A 24,310-nucleotide genomic window follows, 5' to 3' on the forward strand; every position below is an offset into this window, starting at 1 on the left:
ACGAATTTTCGGTTTACGAACGCCGCGGACCCATCTGGAACGGATTAATTCACTTTCCATTACTTTCAATGGGAAAGTTTGCTTCAGTTTATGAACGCTTCAGTTTATGAACAGACTTCCGGAACCAATTACACCCATGCTTTGGGTTAAGTACGCTTCAGGTTGAGTACTCCGCGGACCCGTCTGGAATGGATTAATCCACTTTCCATTACTTTCAATGGGAAAGTTCACTTCAGTTTATGAATGCTTCAATTTATGAACAGACTTCCGGAACCAATTGTGTTCATAAACCGAGGTACCACTGTATATCCAAGCTTTCTCCAGACACGTCATGAGCCATAGCTAATGTTCGTTTTTTATTTCCTGCATGCTGTTTGTATTGGGGGGAACTACCAGTACATCTGATTCGTCTGGTATGAGCTTTTTTTTTTTTTGATGGACTGATTGAATTGATCCTGATCCAGCCCATTATCACAGTGATTCAGCACATCTACCACCTCACCTGCTGGATAGTAAAAGGAAATAACAAATTTCTGTATTTATAGATTAGGTCCATTGAGTGAATTGCTTTTATCATGGGTGGGCTACCTGTGGCTCTTCAGATGTTGGAATCTAGCTCCCATCAGCCTCAGCCAGCATGGATAGAGGTCAAAAATTAAGGGTGCTGGGTCCCCCCTGCCTACTCTTTGTTTCCTAATTTTGGTTAATAACTTTTAAGTTCTCAGTCAATAGGATAATCCATTTTAATTCTATCCCATGAGTTTCCCTAGGAGCCTTTTGTGGTGGACTTTGTCCAATATGTATAACATCTTCAAGTACATTGTACTGACTGGTTCTGACCAGTTCTGATGTTGTAATGACTGTGTCTTTAAGGAAGGAGTCAAATGCAGTAGGAAACCCAACCAGATGTTGATAGACTACATCCCCATTATCCACAACAGTTGTCAATGCTAGCTGGGATTGATGAAAGCCTGGAACCTTTACATTTTTTGGATGGGGGCACAGGTTCCTCTACCTCAACATGCACATGTTAAATAAACAAAATAACAACTAGGATTACAATTATGACTGGGTGCATAAATACTGTTACAAACTTGACTGTTTGGATGCTGTTACTTGTAGACAAATTTGCGTGGTGATACCCCGATCCCTCCTGAAGTAATAAAGACACAGGACACGGTGAATAAGGTTAATGGGCATAAAAAAGGCCACAACTTTATTGGTTATGGATGAAGAGAGGTATTGGCTTAGGCATTGGATCTAACCAACTATATCCGACTCCAGCCCGATGTGCTGGCAGTCTGGGAAGGGTTAACCACTGTTGGGTGAGCCCTGTGATGCGGATCAACTAGAAACTGATAGGGGCCATGCCTTAGGTCCTCACCTACCACGGCTTCGGACATGGCCACGCCCTGGACGCCTTAATGGAGTACCCTTCAGCATTTTGGGGGAGGTGATGGCATAAACCTCCCCCCCACTGGTAACCTTTCGGAGATAATCAAATGCCTAACCGCCAGAACCAAAGTTGTGACGAGTTGCTACGAGGTAGGCGAAAACCACCAGGCCAGAGCCAATTTGCCAAGTGGGGAAATTCCTACCAGGCCCCTCAATGGCGACCAACCGAGGTCCGTAGCAATGTCAAGAGGAAAGCCCTGCCTAAAGGGTGGGTGGGCAGGAGAAACCGGCGCGGCTGGGGGCAGGAAGCAAGAGACTGAGCCCCGGCCGCGCACTCACTTAAATAAGTGAGCTACGCCCCCCCCCCCAGGACGTCCAGATTGGTCACACCGAGGAGCGCCGCGCCTGGGGCACAGCCAATGGCAAGGGGGATGGCAGTCATCCCCCCAGCGCATGAAGGGCTCTTGGTTGCCCACAATCTCCCCTGCTGCTATGCCGGAAGGGACTCTGTCCAGCAGGACAGAGGCTGTAGCCAATTCCTGGCTTCCCTAGGCAGGGGCTAGGAAGAGATGACTATTTGAAACCCTGAAGAGCCACTGCCAAGCAGTTGTGTAGACATTACGGAGCTAGGTAAAGTAATGGCCTTGTAACAGAGGGCACTTTTCCTCATGTCTTGGCTAGGCATTTGGTTGGTTGCCGTGAATGCTGGACTGTGTTGAGATCAACAACTGTCATGTGCAAGATAAGCAAAGCAATTTTACTCTGTGTCCACCAGTTTGTGCATTTTAGCTCTTGATAATTTTGCCAAGTAAGCAAGACAATGTTGGCATTTCTAAAGCATTCCTGTTTCTTGTGATAACCTCTGTGGCACTCAGTTCTCTCCAGTGTAATTGTTCTGTGAACATGAATGTAAGCTACAAGTTCACATGCAGATCTGGTAATGGTATACGTTCTTATTATTTTGTTTTGAATACTGTCTCCTGCCATATATTCCTTTGTGACATAACCATATCTAGGTTGGTGTAGTTTTTACAGTGCATAATATTTTCATATTCTATCACTTTTATATAAGCTATGCATGTGAGATCTCATTAAAAGTGTTGGAAATTAAAAGAGAAAAATGTATGCTTAAGTTTTTTTTTAGCTTTATGGTTAGTTTGGGGATTTTCTTGCCATATAAGACAAAATTTCTCCTACAATTAACAGCATGTTTGACTTTTCAGATCATTGGCATATCTGCTTTGCTTTGCAACCTGTTTTTAATCCAATAAAGGACTATACTATTTGCTTTATTACCCAAGGCTTCAAGAATAAATCACAGGCTTCACTATTAGCTTTAGTATTCACCACAGGCTAGTATTCTTCCCTTATGATTCTTGATGACGTGAGTTTAGTGGTGTCTGTTGATGAAATGAGTAGTCTATTGCACTGCAATCTAGACTTTTTCTCCCTTAAGTCACTTTTCGGTGAGTAGCTAGCTGCCTTTGTGAGTCATTCAAAGTACTTTTTCCATTTTCCACATAGAACCATTTTTGCTTCCAGGAAGAGATTGGGGAATAATGCCAGCCTATCACATAGAAACTAATAGTCACCATTTTTATATTCATAATCTCAAGTGATCTGGTTTACACCAAAATTCCAGCCCTTTTTACTTGTTTCACTTTTCCAGCAGGCAAGCATAGCCCCCAAACTGAATGCTGTTTCAAGTTGTCAGCCTTGCCTCTCCTATTCACCCCTTACCTCCACTCCATATTTCCATCTCATGCTGCTGCTGTGACTCCGCTTGGGGAAAATGAACAAAGTCCAGACAAAACTTTGACCATGCCCATTGATTTCTGTTTCTCTGACAGTTTCCAGAGTTCACCCCTCACTATTAGTGTGATGGGTGAACTTGCTTAATCAAAAAGGGTAATTTTCTTGCCAAGTAACAAATCCAACATTACAAACTTTGCCAAAAGTTCTTTTGACAGTTCAAAATGTTGAAGTATCTTCAAATTTAAACTCGCAGTAGTGTGGGGCGGTCTGAGTGCTTTTAAACCATTTTATTTAACTTCTTTAAGAGACTAGGGAGCACAAAGTTTAAAAGTAGGCCCAGAAATGTCCCCAGAAATGGCACTTACGTCATAATGTAACATTTATTTCCTGGTGCTTAATTGGGCTGTGTGTGTAAAATAGTTGCCTCCATGGGTCCATGTGGACAGTTTTCTTTTTTTTCCCTCTGCATGCTCCCTGAAAAATAAATAATGCAATTTGATCTCATAGATCTATTTCCAGGGGCATTTCTAGCCCTGCTTTGAAAGTGCATGGCAAGAACCAGTAGCAGTCAGCAGGGTGAAATGGTTTGCTGATCTGGCTTCCCAATGCTGCATGTTGAGGCCAGTTACTGAGAAGGGGATGGGAAGACCATAGATGATGACTATTAGATAGAGAGTTCAGCACAGTGCAAGTGTAGTGGCAGGGGTGTCAGAGTGGGAAGTGAAGTCAACAAAACTGTCCTACCCACAGTGCCTCGCCAGCCACTACTGGCAAGAAGTAAAGAACTACTGACTTCCTAGTCTGCCAGAGATACTTTGACATTCAAGGAAGTTCAAGTTCTAATCTTTATTGGCAAGGAAGCTAAAATAAAAAATAAATGGTTTTAAAGCCCTCAAATCACCCCATATCACTGTAAGTTCACTACAGTACTTTTCTCTCCAACTGCATAGGCACGGAAAATACAAACTAACTTGTAACCAAATTTAGCTTGAAATATGAAAATGTTAAAGTTCATTGGAATTACGTTACATCCAGGAATTACGGACCTACTAGATTTGACTTCCAAATGGACAAATGCTGAGTTTCAACAGCGTCACTAATCAGTATATGGGTCCTACTCGAGAGTAAGGGATCCTAACATGAACTTGGTTCCAAATCCCTGGATTGCAGCAGTGATGCTGTTAATACTAGATGTGCAGTGCTAGGACAATCTAGATGAAGCCCAGCTCAGCACCACCTTATTGTGTTCTTCCCATTCTGCATTCCCTCCTGATTGTGTGTTCCTGAAAGCTCTCACTTGAGTGGCGGGAAAAGTCAGGCACCTAACTTTCCATCACTTTGGGGAGCAGCAAGGGGTGGCTGCATGAAGGATTCAGTCTTGTGATTCCCAGCTGTAATAAGTGATACAGTCCAGCAACAGTTTCACAAAGTTATAAGTGGTCTAGTTGCATCCCTTGTCATATATTCCTGGCCAAATCACATCACATCACTTGTCAGTATCATCACCTCTTAGAATTAACCACGCTATGTTCTTTGCTAACACCAGCACCTTCCTTTGATTTTCATTTTGTCATTGCTATGCATGTTTCTAGCATAGGCTGTGTTTACAGAACACATAGTCATTGTATCCATGTTCCCCAGTCAGTAGTATTGGACAATAACAGTGGGACGAATGTGTCATAATAAAATGAGAAAGTAGATTTGTCTGCTACACAATGTCATTCTGCTCTGTCGTTCTGGTTAGTTCTTCTCACAAAAAAAGTTGATTTTAGCAAAAGAGCCCTAAAACGCTGTATAAAATCTTTAACGTGCTTTTTAATGAAGTTTGACGGTAACACATGACACATGGTCCCCATTAATACTTTTGGGTGTCCTTGTAAAGCAGGAATGGGCAAACTGCAGCCCGCCAGATGTTGCTGGATTAAAGCCCCCACCATCCATAACTACTGGCCCTGCTGGTTGGAGCTGATTGAGGTTGGAGTCCAACAACATCTGGAAGCCACAAGTTTCCCATCCCAATAAATAATGGCTTTCTTCAGCAAAGATGATACCCTCAATTAGCATTGAAAGTGGATGCTTAGATAAAATTATATGGCATCTACTGCAAAGTTCAGAGCCAGTATTTGTATCTGCAATAAGCTCTGAGTTTGCTCAGCAATGAGCCCCATTTCCTTCAACAGAGTGGTGAAAATAGAGAACCGTTTCTGTTGCACCTCTGGGGTGTCAAGTACCACCTGTGTAAGATCTTAAATGTTCTTTCTTTAGTCTTAGGCAATACAGATAATAGAGGTTTCTTACACACATTGCACCAGTCTGCCCATTCCAATTCCTTTCCCACGTCTTACTCCCATAGGTTTTACCACTCTGGGAAACTGTGTGGATGGGACAGTTTACAATGCCTTGCATTACAACATAGTCAGTACTTTGAAAACTCATGGTATAATCATTACATTTAATGCATTCTTTGATTGATTTGTTTTCTATCCATGTTCTATTTGCATAACATTAAGTCATCATTTGGTGGTAAGTTTTTGCTTTTTATGCATATTAAAAAAAAAATCCGTTAATTCAATTTCTCTGTTTCTTCTCATACAGTCTGACAGCCAGATATGCAACTCAGTCTAATCACAGTGGAATTGCAACCAGTCAAAAAAAGCCTTCTAGGTCAGTTAACATCTATAATTTATTGCTTGCTAGTGATACTTAATGGAGTCACTGCCCACTGGCATTTTATTCTTTAAACCACAGTAGACATTCAACTCTTTATCACCATATCTTTTAAATGCAAGCTTTGCATAATTTTTAGTTGGCCAGTGGAAAAGCCTTGCCCAAGACTGCGAAAATAACAGCTTTGTATAATAGCTTGTAGGGATATCTCTGTGTTGCAACTTAGCATACTGCATGTAAAATAATTGATTTAAATGAGCTGTCAAGTTTCTAGAGGGATTTTAGTGCTCTTATGCTTCTTGCTCAACACACAGACTAGAGACAGACTTGAAGCATATTATTTAGCTCTGCCACAGGGGAAACTTTGCATCTGAACTGTTGATGGAGAATCATACAATGAAACCAGCACTGTCATTCCTACCCACATTGCCCCTTACTCTTTGCCAACTTCTGCTGTGCCTCCTCTACCTGTCTGGAAAAAAATTAACAACCTATCCTGCACTTGGGTGCCTGAGCTGGGAAGCATCCCATTTCAGGTACTTGGTGAAATAAAGCTTTGTTGCTTTTAATTGGCTAAAGAAGGCTAGCAGCGAGTGAATGATCAAAAGAGGGGTGTAGTAGTCAAGGACATATATTGGCTCAGTTGTGACATCACAGCACCACTGCAAGCTCTGTATTCACGTTATGTCTGTCTTCTCCCATAATTTGGTTTACAAGTAAAAATAAATTCTGATAATCAATTTTTCAGTTTATTGGCCCAGCTCAATAGAGGAGAAGATGAACTATATGATACTGTTTATCTTGGTGGAAAACAACTGTAAATTTTAAAATGGAAGCATGTTCAGGAGGGTTGTTGGTGTGGGAAAGGATTAGAACAATAATGCTCAAACTTCACCTTTTGGATCCCTTCTTTATTGCATTGATTAGACTGCCACTTAAAACATCCCATAAGTTATTGTCAGAATCTGTCTATTGCAGACCATTCTTGCCTATATTCCTCATTGCTAGTGTAGACTTTTGGGTCTGCTGCTCATTTTATGTAAGTTGAAGCCTAGAATGTGGATATCACATGCAGCCTGGACACTGCAAGGGTAATATAGTAAGACCAGAAAAAGCAATTAATGAGTATCAGTCAATTAATGCCTTTATCAGTCTTTTCATTGAGGGACCCTGACAGGAAGGGCTGTAACACAGTGGTAAAAGCACAAAGAGTTTCCAGGCAGGGCTCTCAGCCATTGCTAGCCAGTGTAGATGATACTGAATTAAAAGGTCTGACAGCTTCCTATGAAAATAGTTTAAAAATCACTTGGGTATAAGAATTAGCTCTGCTTCAGCCTGAAATGTATTTAATAAAGTATTGTGTGAAATTTCTACTGTTAGGGACAACTTTTGTTTGTGTGGAGCTGGGAATTAAATGGATTGAAACAATGAATTGTCTTTAAATGAAACAAAATCTTAGTCTTAGATGGCTTGCATGTTGATTGCCTGTTCTATCTCTGCCATTGATTGTGACTTCTCTGTTATAAACACTAAAATCTGTGCATTTACTTCCTAAAGAAGGACTCCTAGCTCCTCTTGTTTCGTTCAGTCCGTGTTGATTATGTGTAGTAAAAAAAAAAGAAACTGTTCACATTATTTGCTGTGCAGTTCATTGCTGACAATGAACTATCAGCTGTGTAATCCAATGTATGGCATCAGTTTCCTATTGTAAGCTGAACTGCTGGTGATAGCCTGGAATGAGCTATACCAAAGCACAGTTGCTGTGCACCTGTGGTCATAGGTTTTCAGTCCGCATTTATTGTAGGCTCTCTTGTCTCCTTCACAATTCATCATGTCTGGGCTCTAACAACTGTTTCTTGTCTAATGCTATAAATTTATAACAGTGTTTGTACATTTTTGACTAGAAGTATGTTCCTTGTGAATTACCTGTTGCTTTATACTTTGCATTTCCTTTGTTGCTTAAATGATTCTGTGGGAGAATGGCTGGAAGTGGAATGAATAGGTATGTGAGGAAAGTTTGTATTGTGTGTGTGGTGTGCGTGGTGTGTGTGTGTTACAATAGCCTTGAGATCTGTTTTCAAGTAATACAAAGGTCCTTTTGGGCTGCTTCCCACCTCATTTTCTTAACTGGAATATAGGGAGGGAAGTACCTGAGAAATATGGTTATTAATACAAGCAACTGAATTTTACTATGATTTTTTGTATGTTTGTAAATTGACTGAATCAGTGGCCATAGATTTGTTGTTGTTGTTGTTAATTGAATTTGTATACCCCCTTCATCTGACGATCACAGAGTGGTTCACAACATAAAAATATAAAATGAGATCCCAAAATACACAATAAAACATAAACAAGCCAATAACATCCCTCCCACAAACACATTTAAAAGGCCATAGAATGTTAATCAGCCAAAGGTCTGGTTCTAGAGAAACGTTTTTGCCTGGTGTCTAAAGTGAGCCTTCCTGGGGACACCATTCCAAAAGGGGGGGGGGGCACAGAAAATGCTTGTTCTGGTGTTGCCACCCTCCAAACCCCTCATGGAGGAGGCACATGTTGAAGGGCTTCAAATGATTATTGCAGGGTCTGGGTTGAGGTGAGCCATATGGGGACAGGCGGTCCTTGAGATATTTCAGTCCTGAGCCATGGAGGCTTCATTGGTCAAAAGCAGCACTTTGAATTGGGCCCCAAAACTCACTGGCAGCCACTGCAGTTGGGCCAGGATCAGTGTAATTTAATCAAACTGTCTTGTCTCGATGAGTAATTTCACTGCCAACTTATGCACCAGTTGAAGTTTGCAAACCATTTTTGGAGGTAGCCCTTCATATCCAGTGCTAGTTTTCTAGAAAAAGAGGTGCCAGAACTCACCATGAATGCCTCCCTTGTTCTTTTATAATGGCAATGGCACCCACCTGAGAGGTGCTGGAACTGAGTTCCACTGACTTCCAGCTGAAATAAAGCCCTGCATTTAAGGTGTTGCAGTAATCCAACCTAGCGGTTACGTGAGCATAGACAACAGGCGTTAGGCTATCCCCGTCCAGATAGGGGCACAGCTGGGACACCAGTTAAAGTTGACAGCAAAGGATCCAGAAGTACCCCTAAGTTACGCACTGGTGCCCTCAGAGGTCTAGGGAACCGCTCACTAACAGTGCCCCAGTCTTATCTGGATTTTATACACCATGATAAAAGTTTTGTATGCTTAGATCTGCTAAGTGCAGACTCCAAAGGAACAGGCCAACAGCCAGAATAAACTAAAAAGTAACATGAATTATTAGACATCTAACACCACAATTTTCCAGTTGCCTACTTCACAAAGTGGTGACCTGCTTAGATAGATAGTTGTTAAACAACTGCAGTTTCATATTGAAATATGCTGTCTTGATGTGCCAGTATAGTAAGCAAAGCCCTTTCATTTTCTTCTACCATTTTCTCTCTTTTCTCCCCCTGTGGCAGCTATTAGCATTTCACAATGCAAATGTTTGAAATATCCTAAACTAGTAACACCTGCTTCTAGGTAACGTTCACAATCCTGATTTAACCTGTCCTTAAGTCTGTTGAGGTACCAATTGTGTGCATTGAACTAGAGCAATTTATTTTTATCGGCAGCTTTTAAGGCAACTCAACACTGCTTAATCTCCACACCAGACAATCAAATCAGAATAATTACAATGTGGGTCTGTACTTATTGCAGGCAGTGGCATCTTTATTGTTAACTCTGATACCCAGGATATTTCAGATGGTGGCAGCAAATACCAACAAGTGAAATATGTAGCCTGAGCAGATCTCTTTAAATGAAGAGTTTTCATTTGAAGTAATGAAGATGTGAGCAATAAAAAATGTTGAATTTCTCATCTTACCATCTAATGCCTTCTGCAGATATCTGAGTTTCTGGAACAAAAGAAGAAATAAAGCACTCATTGTGGAGCACAGTGCTTATTTACAAAACCGTGTCTAGAGTATATATTTCCACTAGACTGTATTCCATGGGTTGTTTTAGCTTTGTTATATTTATCTTAGAAATATATGGAACTGAACTATTTGAATAAAACGGTTGTATGGCTCCTGGAAAATCATGGGTGAATCTTTTTTGCAGTGTACTGTAAATGGAAAATGCAAAGGATCCTTATATGTTTGTCTCTGACTGTGTATATCATATTTTCCCTCTTTTGTACCATTTAAGGTGGTCCTTTTGTCCATAGTCTAACTAACCATTAATTATGTTGTTGTTCCTTGTCTTTACCTTCCTTAAAACCATTGTTGATCAGCTCTGTGAATTTATACTGCAACTGAAAAGTTAACTGTCTCATATGCACTTGCAAGAAATTCATTTCTGACTGTGCTATTCTAGGCTTCCCGGACCCTCAAGGGTGCCAGCTGCAGGCAGCAGTACCAAAGTCCAGGGAGCCTCAAATTTAAATCGGAGAAGTCAGAGCTTTAATAGCATTGACAAAAACAAGCCTCCACAATATGCAAATGGAAATGAAAAAGGTAAGTGTTTGAATGGATTCCAGGCTTACTGAGCATACAAATCTGCAAAGGTTCTACACAAGTCAGGAAAAAAAAGATGAAATGTTTAAAATACTAATTTTGAGGTATAAGTAGAATATAATTGTTGAGTATTCAATAGGGCTCTGAGAATCCTTCTGTTTCTGGCAAAAGATGTCTTAATGTTTTGAGCTGCAGTTGGATATATATAAATTTTCAGCAGCTGTTTTTTTGGGGGTAGATTTCAATCCTAAGCAGTGGAAACTTCATAAAATCTGACACAAGAAAATCTTTAATAATAAAAAAAGATAAAATCTGACCCTCGGTGATGGCTCAGTGTTGAATGTAGTCTTAAAGCATCCTGTATCAAGGATGATACTTTATCGGTAGCATCTCTTCCCCACTTGTGGTAAATTATATACCTTCTCCTTTTGAGAATATCATTCTTTCATATAAATAAAGTAATGTGGAGCAGCTTTACCACAAGGTGGGAGTAGATGTCACTGAATGAGCATCAGTGATGAGTTAGATGTGGGGGAGGAATTAATTCACATAGGCATTGCGAATTTCGGTACCAAGCAAGTTTTATTGTGGTATCTTTCTCTAAGGATGTTTCTTTAAGCAATATTAACATTTCATCATCACTACGTATCATCACGTTCAATCTGTTATTCTCTACCTATTTGGGGTAGTGGTATGACTCAATATGGTTTATGATCCACTTCATAGGTAAGAGAATTTGATGCCTATGGAGCATTGTTTAGACAAGGGGTAGTCAACCTTTTTATACCTACCGCCCACTAATGCATCTTTCTTGATGGTAAAATTTCCTTACCACCCACCAGCGCTCGATGGAAGGAGGATTCAGCTTGTGCCATAGAACCCCCTACCGCCCACCTAGAATCCTGAAACGCCCACTAGTGGGTGGTAGGGACCAGGTTGACAAGCCCTGGTTTAGACAATGTTGCATCATGTTTGTTAACCTACGTAATAATTACTGTTGTAAAGCGATCTTAATAATACTTTAGAGGTAATGCATTTTGATTGCTAGGTTAATCGTGGGCTTTAAAATTAAACAGAAGCATTTATCAGGAGAGCAGCAAAGGACTTAAAGGAAAACAGTTGGTTGTAATTTGCATGACTATCCATGATTTGATTGTTCCTTTATGCCATGAGAGAATCTTCAAAATGCTTCAGATCTCATGATAATTTATGGGTTTCATATTTATAATCCATGCTGTTTGTGCTGAGTAACTGTACAATTAAGCTTGCATCAAAAGTTTCTCTTAAAGGTTAATATTATTTGCCAAAATCAATCCCATTACTACTACTGTAGGAATACATTTGCAGTAGATGGACTACAGGGACACTTGGCTATTGAATTAGAGCAGGCATTCCCAAACTTTGGCCCTCCATATGTTTTGGACTACAATTCCCATCATCCCAGACCACTGGTCCTCTTAGCTAGGGATCATGGGAGTTGTAGGCCAAAACATCTGGAGGGCCGCAGTTTGGGGATGCCTGAATTAGAGCAACCTGCAGACATTTTCTATAACCCAATCTGCAGAGTTGCTGAACCTGAAAAAGAAGGCAAACTGTAACCGGGAAAAGAAAACATTTTCCTGAACAAAGTGGTTCCTAAAAAGTGGTTTCAAATATAAGTGCTACCCTAATTTTCCCCTTCAGTGAGGGCTTCTCTCAGAGCTTTGTGCATTGAATTTAAAAAATTGAGAGAAGCTTCTGTGTGTGTTTGATGGAAGATGCTTAGAAGCCTCCACACAACTGAAAATCCTGATGAGGCATGAATGTTTCACCACATTTGTGGTGCTGGGGAATTGAGGATGGAGTTTCCTCGAATGCACACTCCTGCCCCTCTATGTAAGTCTAATATTTTGAAGACTGAACTGGGAGTCCTGGTAGGTTCTTGGTGAAGCTAATCACTGATTCACTAAGCTATATACAAATATGATTTAATGTGCAAAAGCAGAATGTTGTATAATCTCTGCTTTCAGGACATAAAAATCCTGCTACAATTTATTTTCAAACTATTATTCTCAGATTATTTTGTTGGGTCCTCAGGCTTGCTTTTCCATTTGTGTAACGGGCTCCAAATAGAAACCATTAACTACATATACAGAAAGAGTATTTCCTTTGACATATTGTGGAACTAAATAGCACAAATCCATGCTTTAAATCCATTTTAGCTAACTGGAAAAGTGATCTAAATAATTAAATTATGTACAGTGGTTGGGCAAACATAACTGGTGGTTTTCTATAGAGTAATCACTATTTCACATTTCCTTTTCCCAAATCTTTGCTTTGTTTTCCAAATTAGCTTGGTTTATTCAAAACCAAATTACGTTCACATAGGAAACAATAAATGTCTAGTTTTGCCTTTTGTACTTATCCCCCCCCCCTACTTTAAATAACAGCAATGGGTGTGTGTGATCAAGATCAGGGCTATGATGAGCGGGGTAGGTTTTTTAACTCCTTGCACACTCCTCACCCAAAGGTTTTGTTTGCACTGGGAGAGATGCTGCCACAGGTACCAGTGCAGATGGACTTTGGCTTTCCTCTCAATGCAAAAAGCAGCTGTTCTGCAGGATTTTTCTATGAGGGTTAGAAACATTGATGTGGATGCTACTTTCAGTACGTCAGCCTTCATGTTTACCATAATGTATAGTTTGGTCTTCAGTCAAGGCCAGCGGCCTGTCAAGGCCAGGTTTGTCTATTCTTAAATAATAGGGGCCTCGGGCAGGAGTCTTTCCTAATTTTGGTACCAGAGATGCTGGGGAAGGACCTTAGGCTTTGCATCCAGAAGGCTCTATGTTCTATCATTTGAATCTAAATCAGTTATCCTAAACATTGTCACTGGTGTGTTCCTTTGCAGTGCTCTTTTGTAACATTTTGATGGCTATGTCACAAAACTGGGTGGGGTGGGGTGGGAGACGGGACCGAAAACACACACACACACACACACGTCCAGATACAGATCAGAGAACTTTCTTTATTAAGACCACACATGTGAGATTACAGCCAAAGTTCAGTGGTGCCTCGATTCTGAAGGCACCTTCGTAGGTCGAAAAATTTGTAAGTCGAAAAGCGCCATTGGAAACGCGATTTCCCATAGGAATGCATTGGAAACGGAAAAATGCGTAAGTCGAAGCAACCCCATCTAAAAATTCATAAGTCGAAAAAACCCTATCTAAAACCACCATGGTTTCCGTTCGGATGTCGAGAAATTCGTAAGCGTGTGGCCATTTGCCCCATTCGTAAGTAAAAAAATTCGGTTGTTGAGTCGTTCGTAAGTCAAGGTACCACTGTACTCCAAAGCTTTAGATTGCTCAGATACTACCACTGTCCTTGGCTTTATGGGGCAGCCTTCCTAATTATTTAAAACATACTAAAGTGAATGGGAAGCATGGATTGTATCCAGTGGTGTCGCTCAGTTGACTGTGAGGCTTCCATCTGCAGAATCGGGAGCAAAGCAATTTTTCACTTTCCCCTGCATTTACCTCTGCATCTTCTCTGCAGGGTCTCCCAACCCCCTGGACCAGGTTATGGGGAGTCATCAGAGTTGTGAAAAGGAGGGGGGAATCATAAAAAAAATACTTCCCTCCCTGTTCTGCTGACAGGAGTGTTACTGCCATCTTAGGAACACCATTGAATCTACCCCTATGTTTTCCTGTATGTAGGACTGTTTTGTGTTCACTAACGTCTTCTTTGCACCATTTCTACATGGATCTGATAACGCTTTAAAATAATCTGCGCAAAAATCTGAATTTTAAATTTGTATTTACACACAAACTTATAACACGTATATCATGACCAAATACATAGATAAATGCATACTGTATCTCAGTGTCTGGAATTCTAAACATATTTTATTTTGAAGTATGCATGGTCAAATGCATGTTGGCACAGTTTTTGAGCAGAGAGCAACATTCAAAGGCTACTTACATTCCAATCTACGCATCAGTCCACATGGTGGAGATCAGGTCATGTCACATACTGAATTCACTGTACTGTATTGTTAAGCACTTCAGTCTTGGAGCTTTTCAGCGTGATCAGTATTAGAAAGAAACATGGGAGTTAAATTATCTCAGTCCTTTTCAAGCTTGAGGCCTGTGGAAATTTCAATCTTGTTGTGATTCAATTCAGTTGTTCCCTTTATTTAATTTATAGTGATACCATTTGCTCAGGTTACTTCGAGCCCTGTCCTTTTTAATGACTGAGATTCAATTCCACCAATATATTTGTTGGGTAAATGACTGAAAACAGCAACAAGACCCTTGTATGAATGGTGCCATCGCTGCTATTCCTTTACTTCCATACTGTGCTTGGTTCTATCAACTCAGCTTCATTTATTCCCCTTATCCTCTGTCTTACAAATATTTCTGGTGTAGCTCCTTTTGCATACAAAATCCTACACCTGACCTTTCTGATATTTCCTCCATGTTGCCCATGGGAGCCCTTATGTCTTTAGTAGTCATGTCATAGAGCTAAAGCCCCGAGATAAAATGCACCTGCTGAATGCCATACCTCCATGCTGCTGTTAAGGTCACAGGGGTGAATTTTTTATACCAGGTATTGGTAACCTTAATCTAACCAGGCCAGAGAGCATTCAGTGTCAGCCTTCATTTACCCCCGATTTGATGGATGTGACTGTGCAGGTGGAAATGGCTGGTGCCGACATAGCTAGAGGGATCCTACGTGAGGTAAATGGGGCAGAGCTATCATACTGTGCTGTCTGTCACTTTCAATCCCATTGAATCAGATACCTAGGTTTGTGCAGACCTTGGTGACTCTACTATAGTGGCCAAAAGGGCCTCTAGCATGTCACAATAAGAGTATTATTTCAGATCTTGCTTCATTCCTCCTGTTATCCTTCTCACTGTTATCACCCTAGGTTTCTGTTCCAGGACAGTATTCTGAATCTGTTTGCAGCATGGAATTATACACTTTCTCACTAGCACAGTGGCTTCTACGTAGGACAGGGCTGTTAGTTTCATCCATTATTATATTTTAAGGAAATAATTAAAGATTCATGTTCCTCTTCCCTTTACCCACCAGCCCAGTGCCATATCCTTTTGTAATCTGGAGGTCCTGTTAATACGTGGGCGGCTGAAGCTTGCTCCCATCCAAAACGCTTTTTGCTGAGCATAAAACAGCAATTATAATGCATGATTTGTGAGGAAAATAATTTAAGCAATCAAAAGGTATTTCTGTACTTAAGTTTCTGACAAGTTTAGAGAAACGATAAGAGGGTAGGCTTGCATATTTAAACTAGGGCAATGGGAACATATTTCAGAAGGCTCAGTTCCCATGATGCTTTCAGTTGTGCAACTAATTGAAAATTTATTGGATTGTTTTTGTTTTTATTATGTATTGTGTGTTTTTATATTGTGGTTTTACGTTAGAACTGCCCTGAAACCTGTGGGTATAGGGCAGTATACAAGTTTAAATCATCATCATTTGGAATGCATAATTTGGGAAGCTCTGCAACTTTAATGCCCTTGTGTTTTTCTCTTTCAAAACCAGAATCACCCAAAGGTCCTCATCCATCTGCAGGCATGAATGGAAATGTACAGCATCCCACCAGCACTGGGCAGCAGCTGGTCTCTGCCATCCCCTCTCCAAGTGCCAGCAAGCCTTGGCGCAGCAAATCCATGAATGTCAAACACAGTGCCACCTCTACCATGCTGTCTGTCAAACAGCCCAGTCCCGCAACCTCTCCTACGCCACCTTCAGATAGGCTTAAGCCACCCCTTTCTGAAGGGCCCAAAACTCCTTCATCTGGGCAGAAATCCATGTTAGAGAAATTCAAGTTGGTTAATGCTAGGACTGTCTTGCGGCCTCCCTTGTCATCCAGTTCAGGTCCCAGCGACAGCGGGAGAGACGAAGAAGGCTTTTTAGACTGTGGCGAAATGGATGGCTTCAGTGGTGGCCTCAACAGTGGTGGCTCCACCAGCAGCAACAGCCCTAAAATATCACCTAAACTAACCCCTCCAAAAGCTGGAAGCAAAAATCTCAGCAATAAAAAGTCTTTGCTACAGCCAAAGGACAAAGAGGAAAAGAGCAGGGACAAAAACAAAGTTTGCACTGAGAAGGCGGTGAAGGAAGAGAAGGACCAGGCCACGGAGACACCTGCAAAAAAGACCTCAAAAATTGCAAGCCTGATCCCCAAGGGGAACAAGGCTGCGTCAGCCAAGAAGGAAAGTCTAATACCTTCATCTAGTGGTATACCAAAACCTGGATCAAAAGTACCGACATCAAAGCAAAGTACTTCATCTGCATGTTCAGGAAGTAAAGAGGCGGAAAAATTGAGGAGTGCAAAGGGTAACCAACCCCAGTCAACATCAAAATTGCAAGGTAATGAGAAAGCATACAGTCCTTCTGGTCTTCCCTCTTCTGAAGGAAAGGAATTGAGTACGGCTCTTACCCCTAGTTCATCTGCTGCTCTTTCCATTGCTGCAACTAGTGGCCAAGCACCAGGAAGCAGCATTGTGCAACTTCCTCAGCAACAGCAATACAGCCACCCAAATACAGCCACAGTAGCACCATTTATTTATAGGTAAGATGAGTTTCTACTTTTTCTGTAACTGTGGCAAGCTAATTTTTCCCCAAAGAAGTGGTTTTATTTGAATATATTTCACCATATATTTAATTATTTTAGAAAATGCATTTGCTTAAAACAATGGCAAAAAACCCTGATCGCACAGCAATACCATCTTAAGAAAAGTTAATCATGGGAGATTCTCCCCTGGTCTATTCCATTCAGAACTATCTTTAGCAAGATTTTTAATAGACCAATCTTTTGGTAACAGTTACCAAAAGATTGGTCTATTAAAAATCTTGCTAAAGATAGTTTTCTATTTAAGTTACATTATAGTCCAAAGGCTATGAATCAGGAAATAAGGATTTGTTTTAAGTTTTTCATGTGTGCTAAAACTCAATCTAATTGTTTAACCACATCAGTTAACAAACATGGATACATATAATGCTATAATGTTATTGTTTTAGTTAAATAAATTGTTTAAATTGTTACTAAGGAAATGTACTTCCAATAAAGTACAGCAGAAAAGTTGTCCAAATATAAACAGTTAACTTATTAAACCTCACAATAATTTCACAATTATCAGTTTATGTATTTCTAATAGTATAACCGATTCAGTAATTTTTTATAGGACTGTAAAAGCTACTCTGAAAATTTATTATTCCGAAAATGAAACCTTCATCTGGTTGCAACTACTAAGATTATACCAGCAAGAATTAGTCTTTCTCTAAAAGATTTAAATCAAGTCTTACTTAAATGAAATCAATTCCACCCTGACTAGAAGCCGTGCTGTTTTGTTCTTAAATTAAAAACATTGAAAGTTTGGGATCTCAGATCAGGGAAGGATAGATATGCTGTTGCAGTACCTCAGCAACAGATACGGAGGCAGATTTAAAAACAACATGATTTTTGGATTGGATAGTTCTTTCTATCTATCATGCAATGAGCAGCACAGAAACAAGTGGGCCCATGTGGCTTCCAGTGTTACATGTGAGGTTATCCTTTCTTGGTGCTGCATTTAGAAGTAAAACTCACAGGCCTGTGAGCACCTTCCTGCCTCATGTACCAGTACCTTTTTCAGTCCACAGTTTTCCACAAACAGAAGTTGTAGCTAAGGATTTTAAAGTTAGATCTTCCGTGAAATGGAAACTCGCAAGGATGAAGTTCTGTTTCAAGCTTTTTAAAGAAGCCAACACACAGTTTTCATGGGAAATATTTAAGTTGAATAACTGTTTTCGTCAGCAAAAGATTAACTTGTAGATTCTGTATGCTGATATGTATGGGAGTCTTTGATGGGTTACAGGTTTTGAAATAGTTAGCATAAAAGGGTATGAAAATAATAGTGGTGACTATATTAATAGTAATAAATAACTATTATTATGACAACCAAGTGGGGCACCTTAGAAAATAAAAAAGATAGGTGATTACATTCTGCTGTTATGTATTACCCTCCCTTTCCTCTAAGAAGCTCATGGCTTATATCAGTTTATCTTTCATCTTATCCTTGCAAATTTTATCCTGCTTTACAGTTTGCCTATGGCTACCCCGTGGGCTATCCTCATGCTGACCACCGATTTGCACCTGAGATTTTCCACACACTGGCTTTATGTCTAAGGTCTCCCTACTATACCTGTTTACTACTAAACTTGCATTTGGCTGCACTGAAAAAGTAAAGCCTGATTTCTGCAGGCCGGTGCATATTCTTCTTTCTCTCATTCTCTAAGGCTGCAGTCCTTACCAGCAGTGGAGCAAGCCGATCAGGTGCCTGGGGTGGCGCATGTGCCCTGCGCTCGGGGGTGGGGCCAGTTGGGGTAGGACACTCCGCCGGGCCTCCGAGGAGTCTGCCTGCCTCCTCCTACTCAGCCACCCTACAGCTGAGAGGGGAGTCGGTGGGTGGACTGTTTGGGGCAGAGTGGAGCGTGTGGGCACCCAATCCACCACATCACTCCCAGGAGAGACACGTGGCTCGGGCGCGCTGCAGGCCCTACAGTGAGTGCCGGCTGGCATTTTGTCACCCCCTCAGTTGTGACACCCGGGGTGATTCATCCCCACCGCACCCCCCTTCCTCTGCCCCTGGTCCTTACCCTCCACCCCACACTGGATCAGCCTCAATGCCATCAACCAAACTTCTCCGCAACCCTTCCCCTCTGCAGGGAGGTGGGACCGATTCGGATGGTCCGCCCCCGCTACTTAATGGATCCAATTGGCTTCCAAAGAGTGGTAGGGGATGTTTTATCCCATGTCGATGGCCTTTCAGCTGATTCCCTGGTGGCCCGCTGGAATGCGGAGTTAACCAGCGCTATTGACTGTCTGGCTCCGAAGCGCCCTCTCAGATTGCATGGAGCCCGGACAGCCCCGTGGTTTTCCCCGGCGCTGAGGGCAATGAAACAGTCGTTGAGACGGCTAGAGCGCCGGTGGCGGAAAACTCATTTTGAATCAGACCGGACACGGGCTAGAGCTCAACTTCGAGCCTACCAAGTGGCAATGGCGACGGCGAAGAGGACCTTCTTCACCGTCTCCATCGCATCTGCAGAAAACAGCAGCAGGAGACTCTTCCAGGTGGTTCGCAATTTAGCGGAACCACCTGCTCCATCCGGGCCCAGTACGGGCCACATGATCTCCTGATCATGATTTTGCAAAGTTTTTTGCAGATAAAGTCGCTCAGATTCAGGAAGAGGTAGACTCCACCGTGGGAGCAGGGCCGGGGCGGGGGAGTGCTAGAGTCCTGTCTAGTCAAGTTTTGTGGGATCAATTTCAATCTGTTACCTCCGAGGATGTGGACAGGCTGCTTAGACGAATGAAACCAACCACCTGTCTCCTTGATCCTTGCCCATCCTGGCTTATAAAAGCTAGCCAGGAAGGGCTGGGCGATGGGCTTCGCGGGTTGGTAAATGCTTCTCTCCATGAGGGAGCCTTCCCAGACCCGCTGAAAGAGGCGGTTATTAAACCGCTTCTTAAAAAACCATCTTTAGATCCGGCCAATATGGCCAACTATCGCCCAGTCTCAAATCTTCCATTCTTGGGTAAGGTGATTGAGCGAGTGGTTGCGGAACAACTCCAGGCACGCCTGGAAGAAGCGGACCATTTGGATCCCTTCCAGTCAGGATTCAGGCCTCATCATGGGACTGAAACTGCCTTGGTCGCACTGGTCGATGATCTCCGGCGGGCTAGGGACAAAGGTAAGAGCTGTTTCCTTGTTCTGCTGGATCTCTCAGCGGCTTTTGACACCATCGACCATAACATCCTTCTGGACCGTCTAGAGGGCTTGGGAGCTGGGGGCACTGTCATGCAGTGGTTCCGCTCCTTCCTCCTGGGCCGTGTTCAGAAAGTGGTGGTGGGGGATGAGTGTTCAGACCCCTGGGCTCTCACCTGGGTGCCTCAGGGTTCTGTCCTCTCCCCCATGCTTTTTAATATCTATATGCAGCCGCTGGGAGAGATCATCAGGGGGTTTGGGCTGGGTGTCCATCAGTATGCTGATGATACCCAGCTCTACCTCTCTTTTAAATCAGAACCAGTGAAGGTCCTGTGTGAGTGCTTGGAGGCGGTTGGAGGATGGATGGCGGCTAACAGATTGAGATTGAATCCTGACAAGACAGAAGTACTGTTTGTGGGGGACAGGAGGCGGGCAGGTGTGGAGGACTCTCTGGTCCTGAATGGGGTAACTGTGCCCCTGAAAGACCAGGTGCGCAGCCTGGGAGTCATTTTAGACTCACAGCTGTCCATGGAGGCACAGGTCAACTCCGTGTCCAGGGCAGCTGTTTATCAGCTCCATCTGGTACGCAGGCTGAGTCCCTACCTGCCCACTGACTGTCTCTCCAGAGTGGTGCATGCTCTGGTTATCTCTCGCTTGGACTACTGCAATGCGCTCTACGTGGGGCTACCTTTGAAGGTGACACGGAAACTACAACTAATCCAGAATGCGGCAGCTAGACTGGTGACTGGGAGCGGCCGCCGAGATCACATAACACCGCCGAGATCACATAACACCGGTCCTAAAAGACCTACATTGGCTCCCAGTACGTTTCCGAGCACAATTCAAAGTGTTGGTGTTGACCTTTAAAGCCCTAAATGGCCTCGGTCCGGTATACCTGAAGGAGCGTCTCCACCCCCATCGTTCTGCCCGGACACTTAGGTCCAGCTCCGAGGGCCTTCTGGCGGTTCCCTCATTACGAGAAGCCAAGTTACAGGGAACCAGGCAGAGGGCCTTCTCGGTAGTGGCACCCACCCTGTGGAATGCCCTCCCACTAGAGGTCAAAGAGAACAATTACCAGACCTTTAGAAGGCATCTCAAGGCAGCCCTGTTTAGGGATTTCTGTATTTTAGAATTTCTGTTTTTTTGGAAGCCGCCCAGAGTGGCTGGGGGAACCCGGCCAGATGGGCGGGGTATAAATAATAAATTATTATTATATTATTATTATTTTGGATTCCGTGGATCCCAGTTCCATTCAGCCCCGCCCTTGGAGCTCGCCATGGGCCTACCACCTACATGTTTAGCAAGTAGAACGGGGAGCTCAACCCTAATGGAATGATGCTTGTGTCATCTGGTGACATCAGCTGGCTTGGCCAGTAGAGCTGAATGGAATGACATCTCCACTCACTTGAAAAACACATAATCTGGTGTAAGAGGCCAGGGGTGGAGAGGTTGGGTGACTCTGGTCACCTAGATCCTTGTGACCAGTATCTTCAATTTTCCCAGGATAAAAATCAGCAGAATTTGTATACGTTTTTAGTTCAAAGCATTTAATATAAGAGAGTAGGCTGTTGGAGATATTCTGGGTACTAATACAGTGGTACCTCTACTTACGAATAACTCTACTTACGAATGTTTCTACTTACGAACGGAGCTCCGTCCGCCATCTTGGATGCGGTTTAGATAGGATTTTTTCTACTTACGAATTTTTAGATAGGGTTGCTTAGACTTACGAATTTTTTCTCCCAATGCATTTCTGTGGGATTCGACTTACAATTTTTTTCAACTTACGAATGTGCGTTCGGAACGCATTAAATTTGTAAGTAGAGGTTACCACTGTATTTCATTCCCTGGTCCCAGCAAACCGTTCAAAACTCTCTGTGAGGCTGAACATCAGCACGAGCCTCTCTTATGCTGTTTATCTGAAAATCTGAAGTTGCTAATGCAGAAGAGATGCATTTGTAATTCAAATGAGCATACTGATATAAATTTCATATTTGCATTTCAAATTTATTTAAGCAAAAACTGCTTTAATACTCATATATACGGAAACATCCTTAGTTCATGCTTGTAAACCACTATTTTGCTAGTAGCCTATGGCAAGTAAAATATGTCTTCTAGATGACAAGGCAGGGAACCTCTTATAAACAGCAAAAGAGTTGTCATTCCTTTCCCCCCCAGCCCTCTTTACATCCCACACATGACTTTGGTATGCATGGACACATCTTAGTGGATTTGTAATGACTATACTGCCCTAGTCCAAGGCTGCCTTAATTTTTGGTACAATTTAAAAAAAAAATTCCTTCCAGTAGCACCTTAGAGACCAACTAAGTTTTTCATAGGTATGAGCTTTCGTGTGCATGCACACTTTTTGTGTATTTAATGCACTCTAAATCTACTTTAAAAAAAATACATCTTACATGAATGGGGCTTTAAAATAACTTTAGGATCTTGCCATGACATTTTGCCCATTTTTTGAACTGAGAATTAGGTCAAAAAAATTGGAGAAGTGCAAGATTTAAAGAAGCTTGAGAGGTGTGAATTAAGTTAGTTCACCTTAAAATGTTGACCAAACTATAGACTCATCCATCACTTGCATCTCCCCTTATTGATGTATTCTTCAGGCAACCGGTTTTCGATTAGACTGATGCAATGAATCACACTAAAGGAAACAAATATTCTGTTTTGAGAGGGAAGTTCTGGAGAGAGGAGTGTATTATTTTATAGTGCATATCGCTTTAGTGATAAGTGGGCTAAGTGAGTGCAGTGCAGATGCTAGGTGCCAGTTTGAACCTTTTCTCCTTGAAAGCAGCTTCTCTTTTGTCTAAAGTATTTGAATACCATTTTCAGTCGAGACCTGCTTCTTAGCAGCACTTCTGGTATGCCTGTGAACATAGGAATTATAATGCTAAGCTTATTACAAGCTGCTCTGTCCTTAAGATGGCAAATCACAGGCACGAGCACAAGAGCGAATTAGCAGTTTATGTCATTTACATTCATTGTTGCGAAATTGAAGTGGCAGGAGGCCAAACTCTGCCAGTCAAAGCTAGCACTAAGATTTCCAGCAACAAACAGTCCAAAGTATTTAACCCAGATATTTTCATGGTTGTATCTTTGGCTCAAGCAGAGTTGCTGAAGTGGTACATTTAATAATGGCCTGCCAAGTTTGAGCTAAAGTAGGTGGTAAAAATTAAAAAAGATTATTTTCCCATTTTAGCTTTTGTACATTTCTCAATTCATTGTACAAAAGTGTGATCTGGATTTTGTTTACCCTAATATTTAACACTGTGATATATTGATATTATGCCCTAGTCTTAACATAAAATAATCATTGGAATTCATTCAGGGCAACTGAAGCAGTGAAACCTGTCAAACCCTATATAAGGCATATTAATAGTATGGCTTTTGGAATGTCAGAGAATAGCTAAGGAAATCTTTGATATCTGTGGGAAAGCTTGTTCAGACATAGAATAATGGCTTTTAACGATAGACATCCAATGACTTGGTTTCTGTGCTCAGCTAAGTGCAGCCTCATTTAGCAAGAACAATCATTAAGTTAGAGGGGTTAATTGAGGGCAGAATGCAGTACACAGACCAGAAAGATAACATAGCCGAAGGTAGTCTATTTTCTTATATAACTTAGCCGGTCAATTGGATAAATGGGCATTTTGAGTTTGGTGGGTCAACTGGATTAAAAATGAAATATGTTAGAAAAACATGGAGACTTTTCCAACGTGATCAGAGTGAACATATTTCATAAGAAGCCACTGTAGTCTTCCCAACCCAGCAGGCTATCTCTGTACTCAGTATGCCGCTGTTAGGTTGAGCGCACTGCATCTCAGAAAGTTTATGCCCTCTAACAGCTAAAATAGACATCATGCAGAAGATGGTGATTAAGATCTATTGTGTTTGTATAAATTAATAACAGCCAGGGAGGAGGTGAATCTGGTTGGGACTGCTGTGCCTTGGAAACATTTCCCCCATGAAAATTAACCTTTTAGAGCTTTTCATGAGTTCCATTGGGAAAGCTTAAGGTACCATATAGTTATCCATACACTTTCCGCTGTGGAACAAAGAGAATCATCAGGAGGAGGTTGAGATTTTAATTGAGAGAAAATAGCATGGAAATAGTTCACCTCCTCACATAATGTCACATTTCTGCAGCTGTTTTTTTTCTTTTTTCTAATAGAAGATCATAATCATGGATTGCTTGCATCATGTCTAGTTTTCCTTAAGCTGAGCCTTTCTCGGCTTAGAACATCTAA

At 41.8% G+C, this 24,310-nt stretch overlaps 1 protein-coding gene across 7 annotated transcripts in view; it reads left to right on the top strand.

Moving 5' to 3' along the window:
- Window positions 1-24,310, top strand: part of NAV3 (neuron navigator 3) — a 448,025-nt gene that overhangs the window by 296,823 nt on the left and 126,892 nt on the right. For 5 of the 7 annotated variants that reach the window (XM_035127692.3, XM_088676974.1, XM_035127685.3 and 2 more), the window contains 3 exons: window positions 5,746-5,814; window positions 10,163-10,302; window positions 15,841-16,873. In XM_035127692.3, coding sequence (XP_034983583.3) covers window positions 5,746-5,814; window positions 10,163-10,302; window positions 15,841-16,873 — 1,242 coding nt within the window. The remainder of the gene's footprint in view (window positions 1-5,745; window positions 5,815-10,162; window positions 10,303-15,840; window positions 16,874-24,310) is intronic. The other 2 variants (XM_088676973.1, XM_060279677.2) reach the window with 1 other exon arrangement.

Source organism: Zootoca vivipara, chromosome 9, assembly GCF_965207765.1.
Source record: "Zootoca vivipara chromosome 9, rZooViv2.hap1.1, whole genome shotgun sequence".
Taxonomy (NCBI): Eukaryota; Metazoa; Chordata; class Lepidosauria; order Squamata; family Lacertidae; genus Zootoca; species Zootoca vivipara.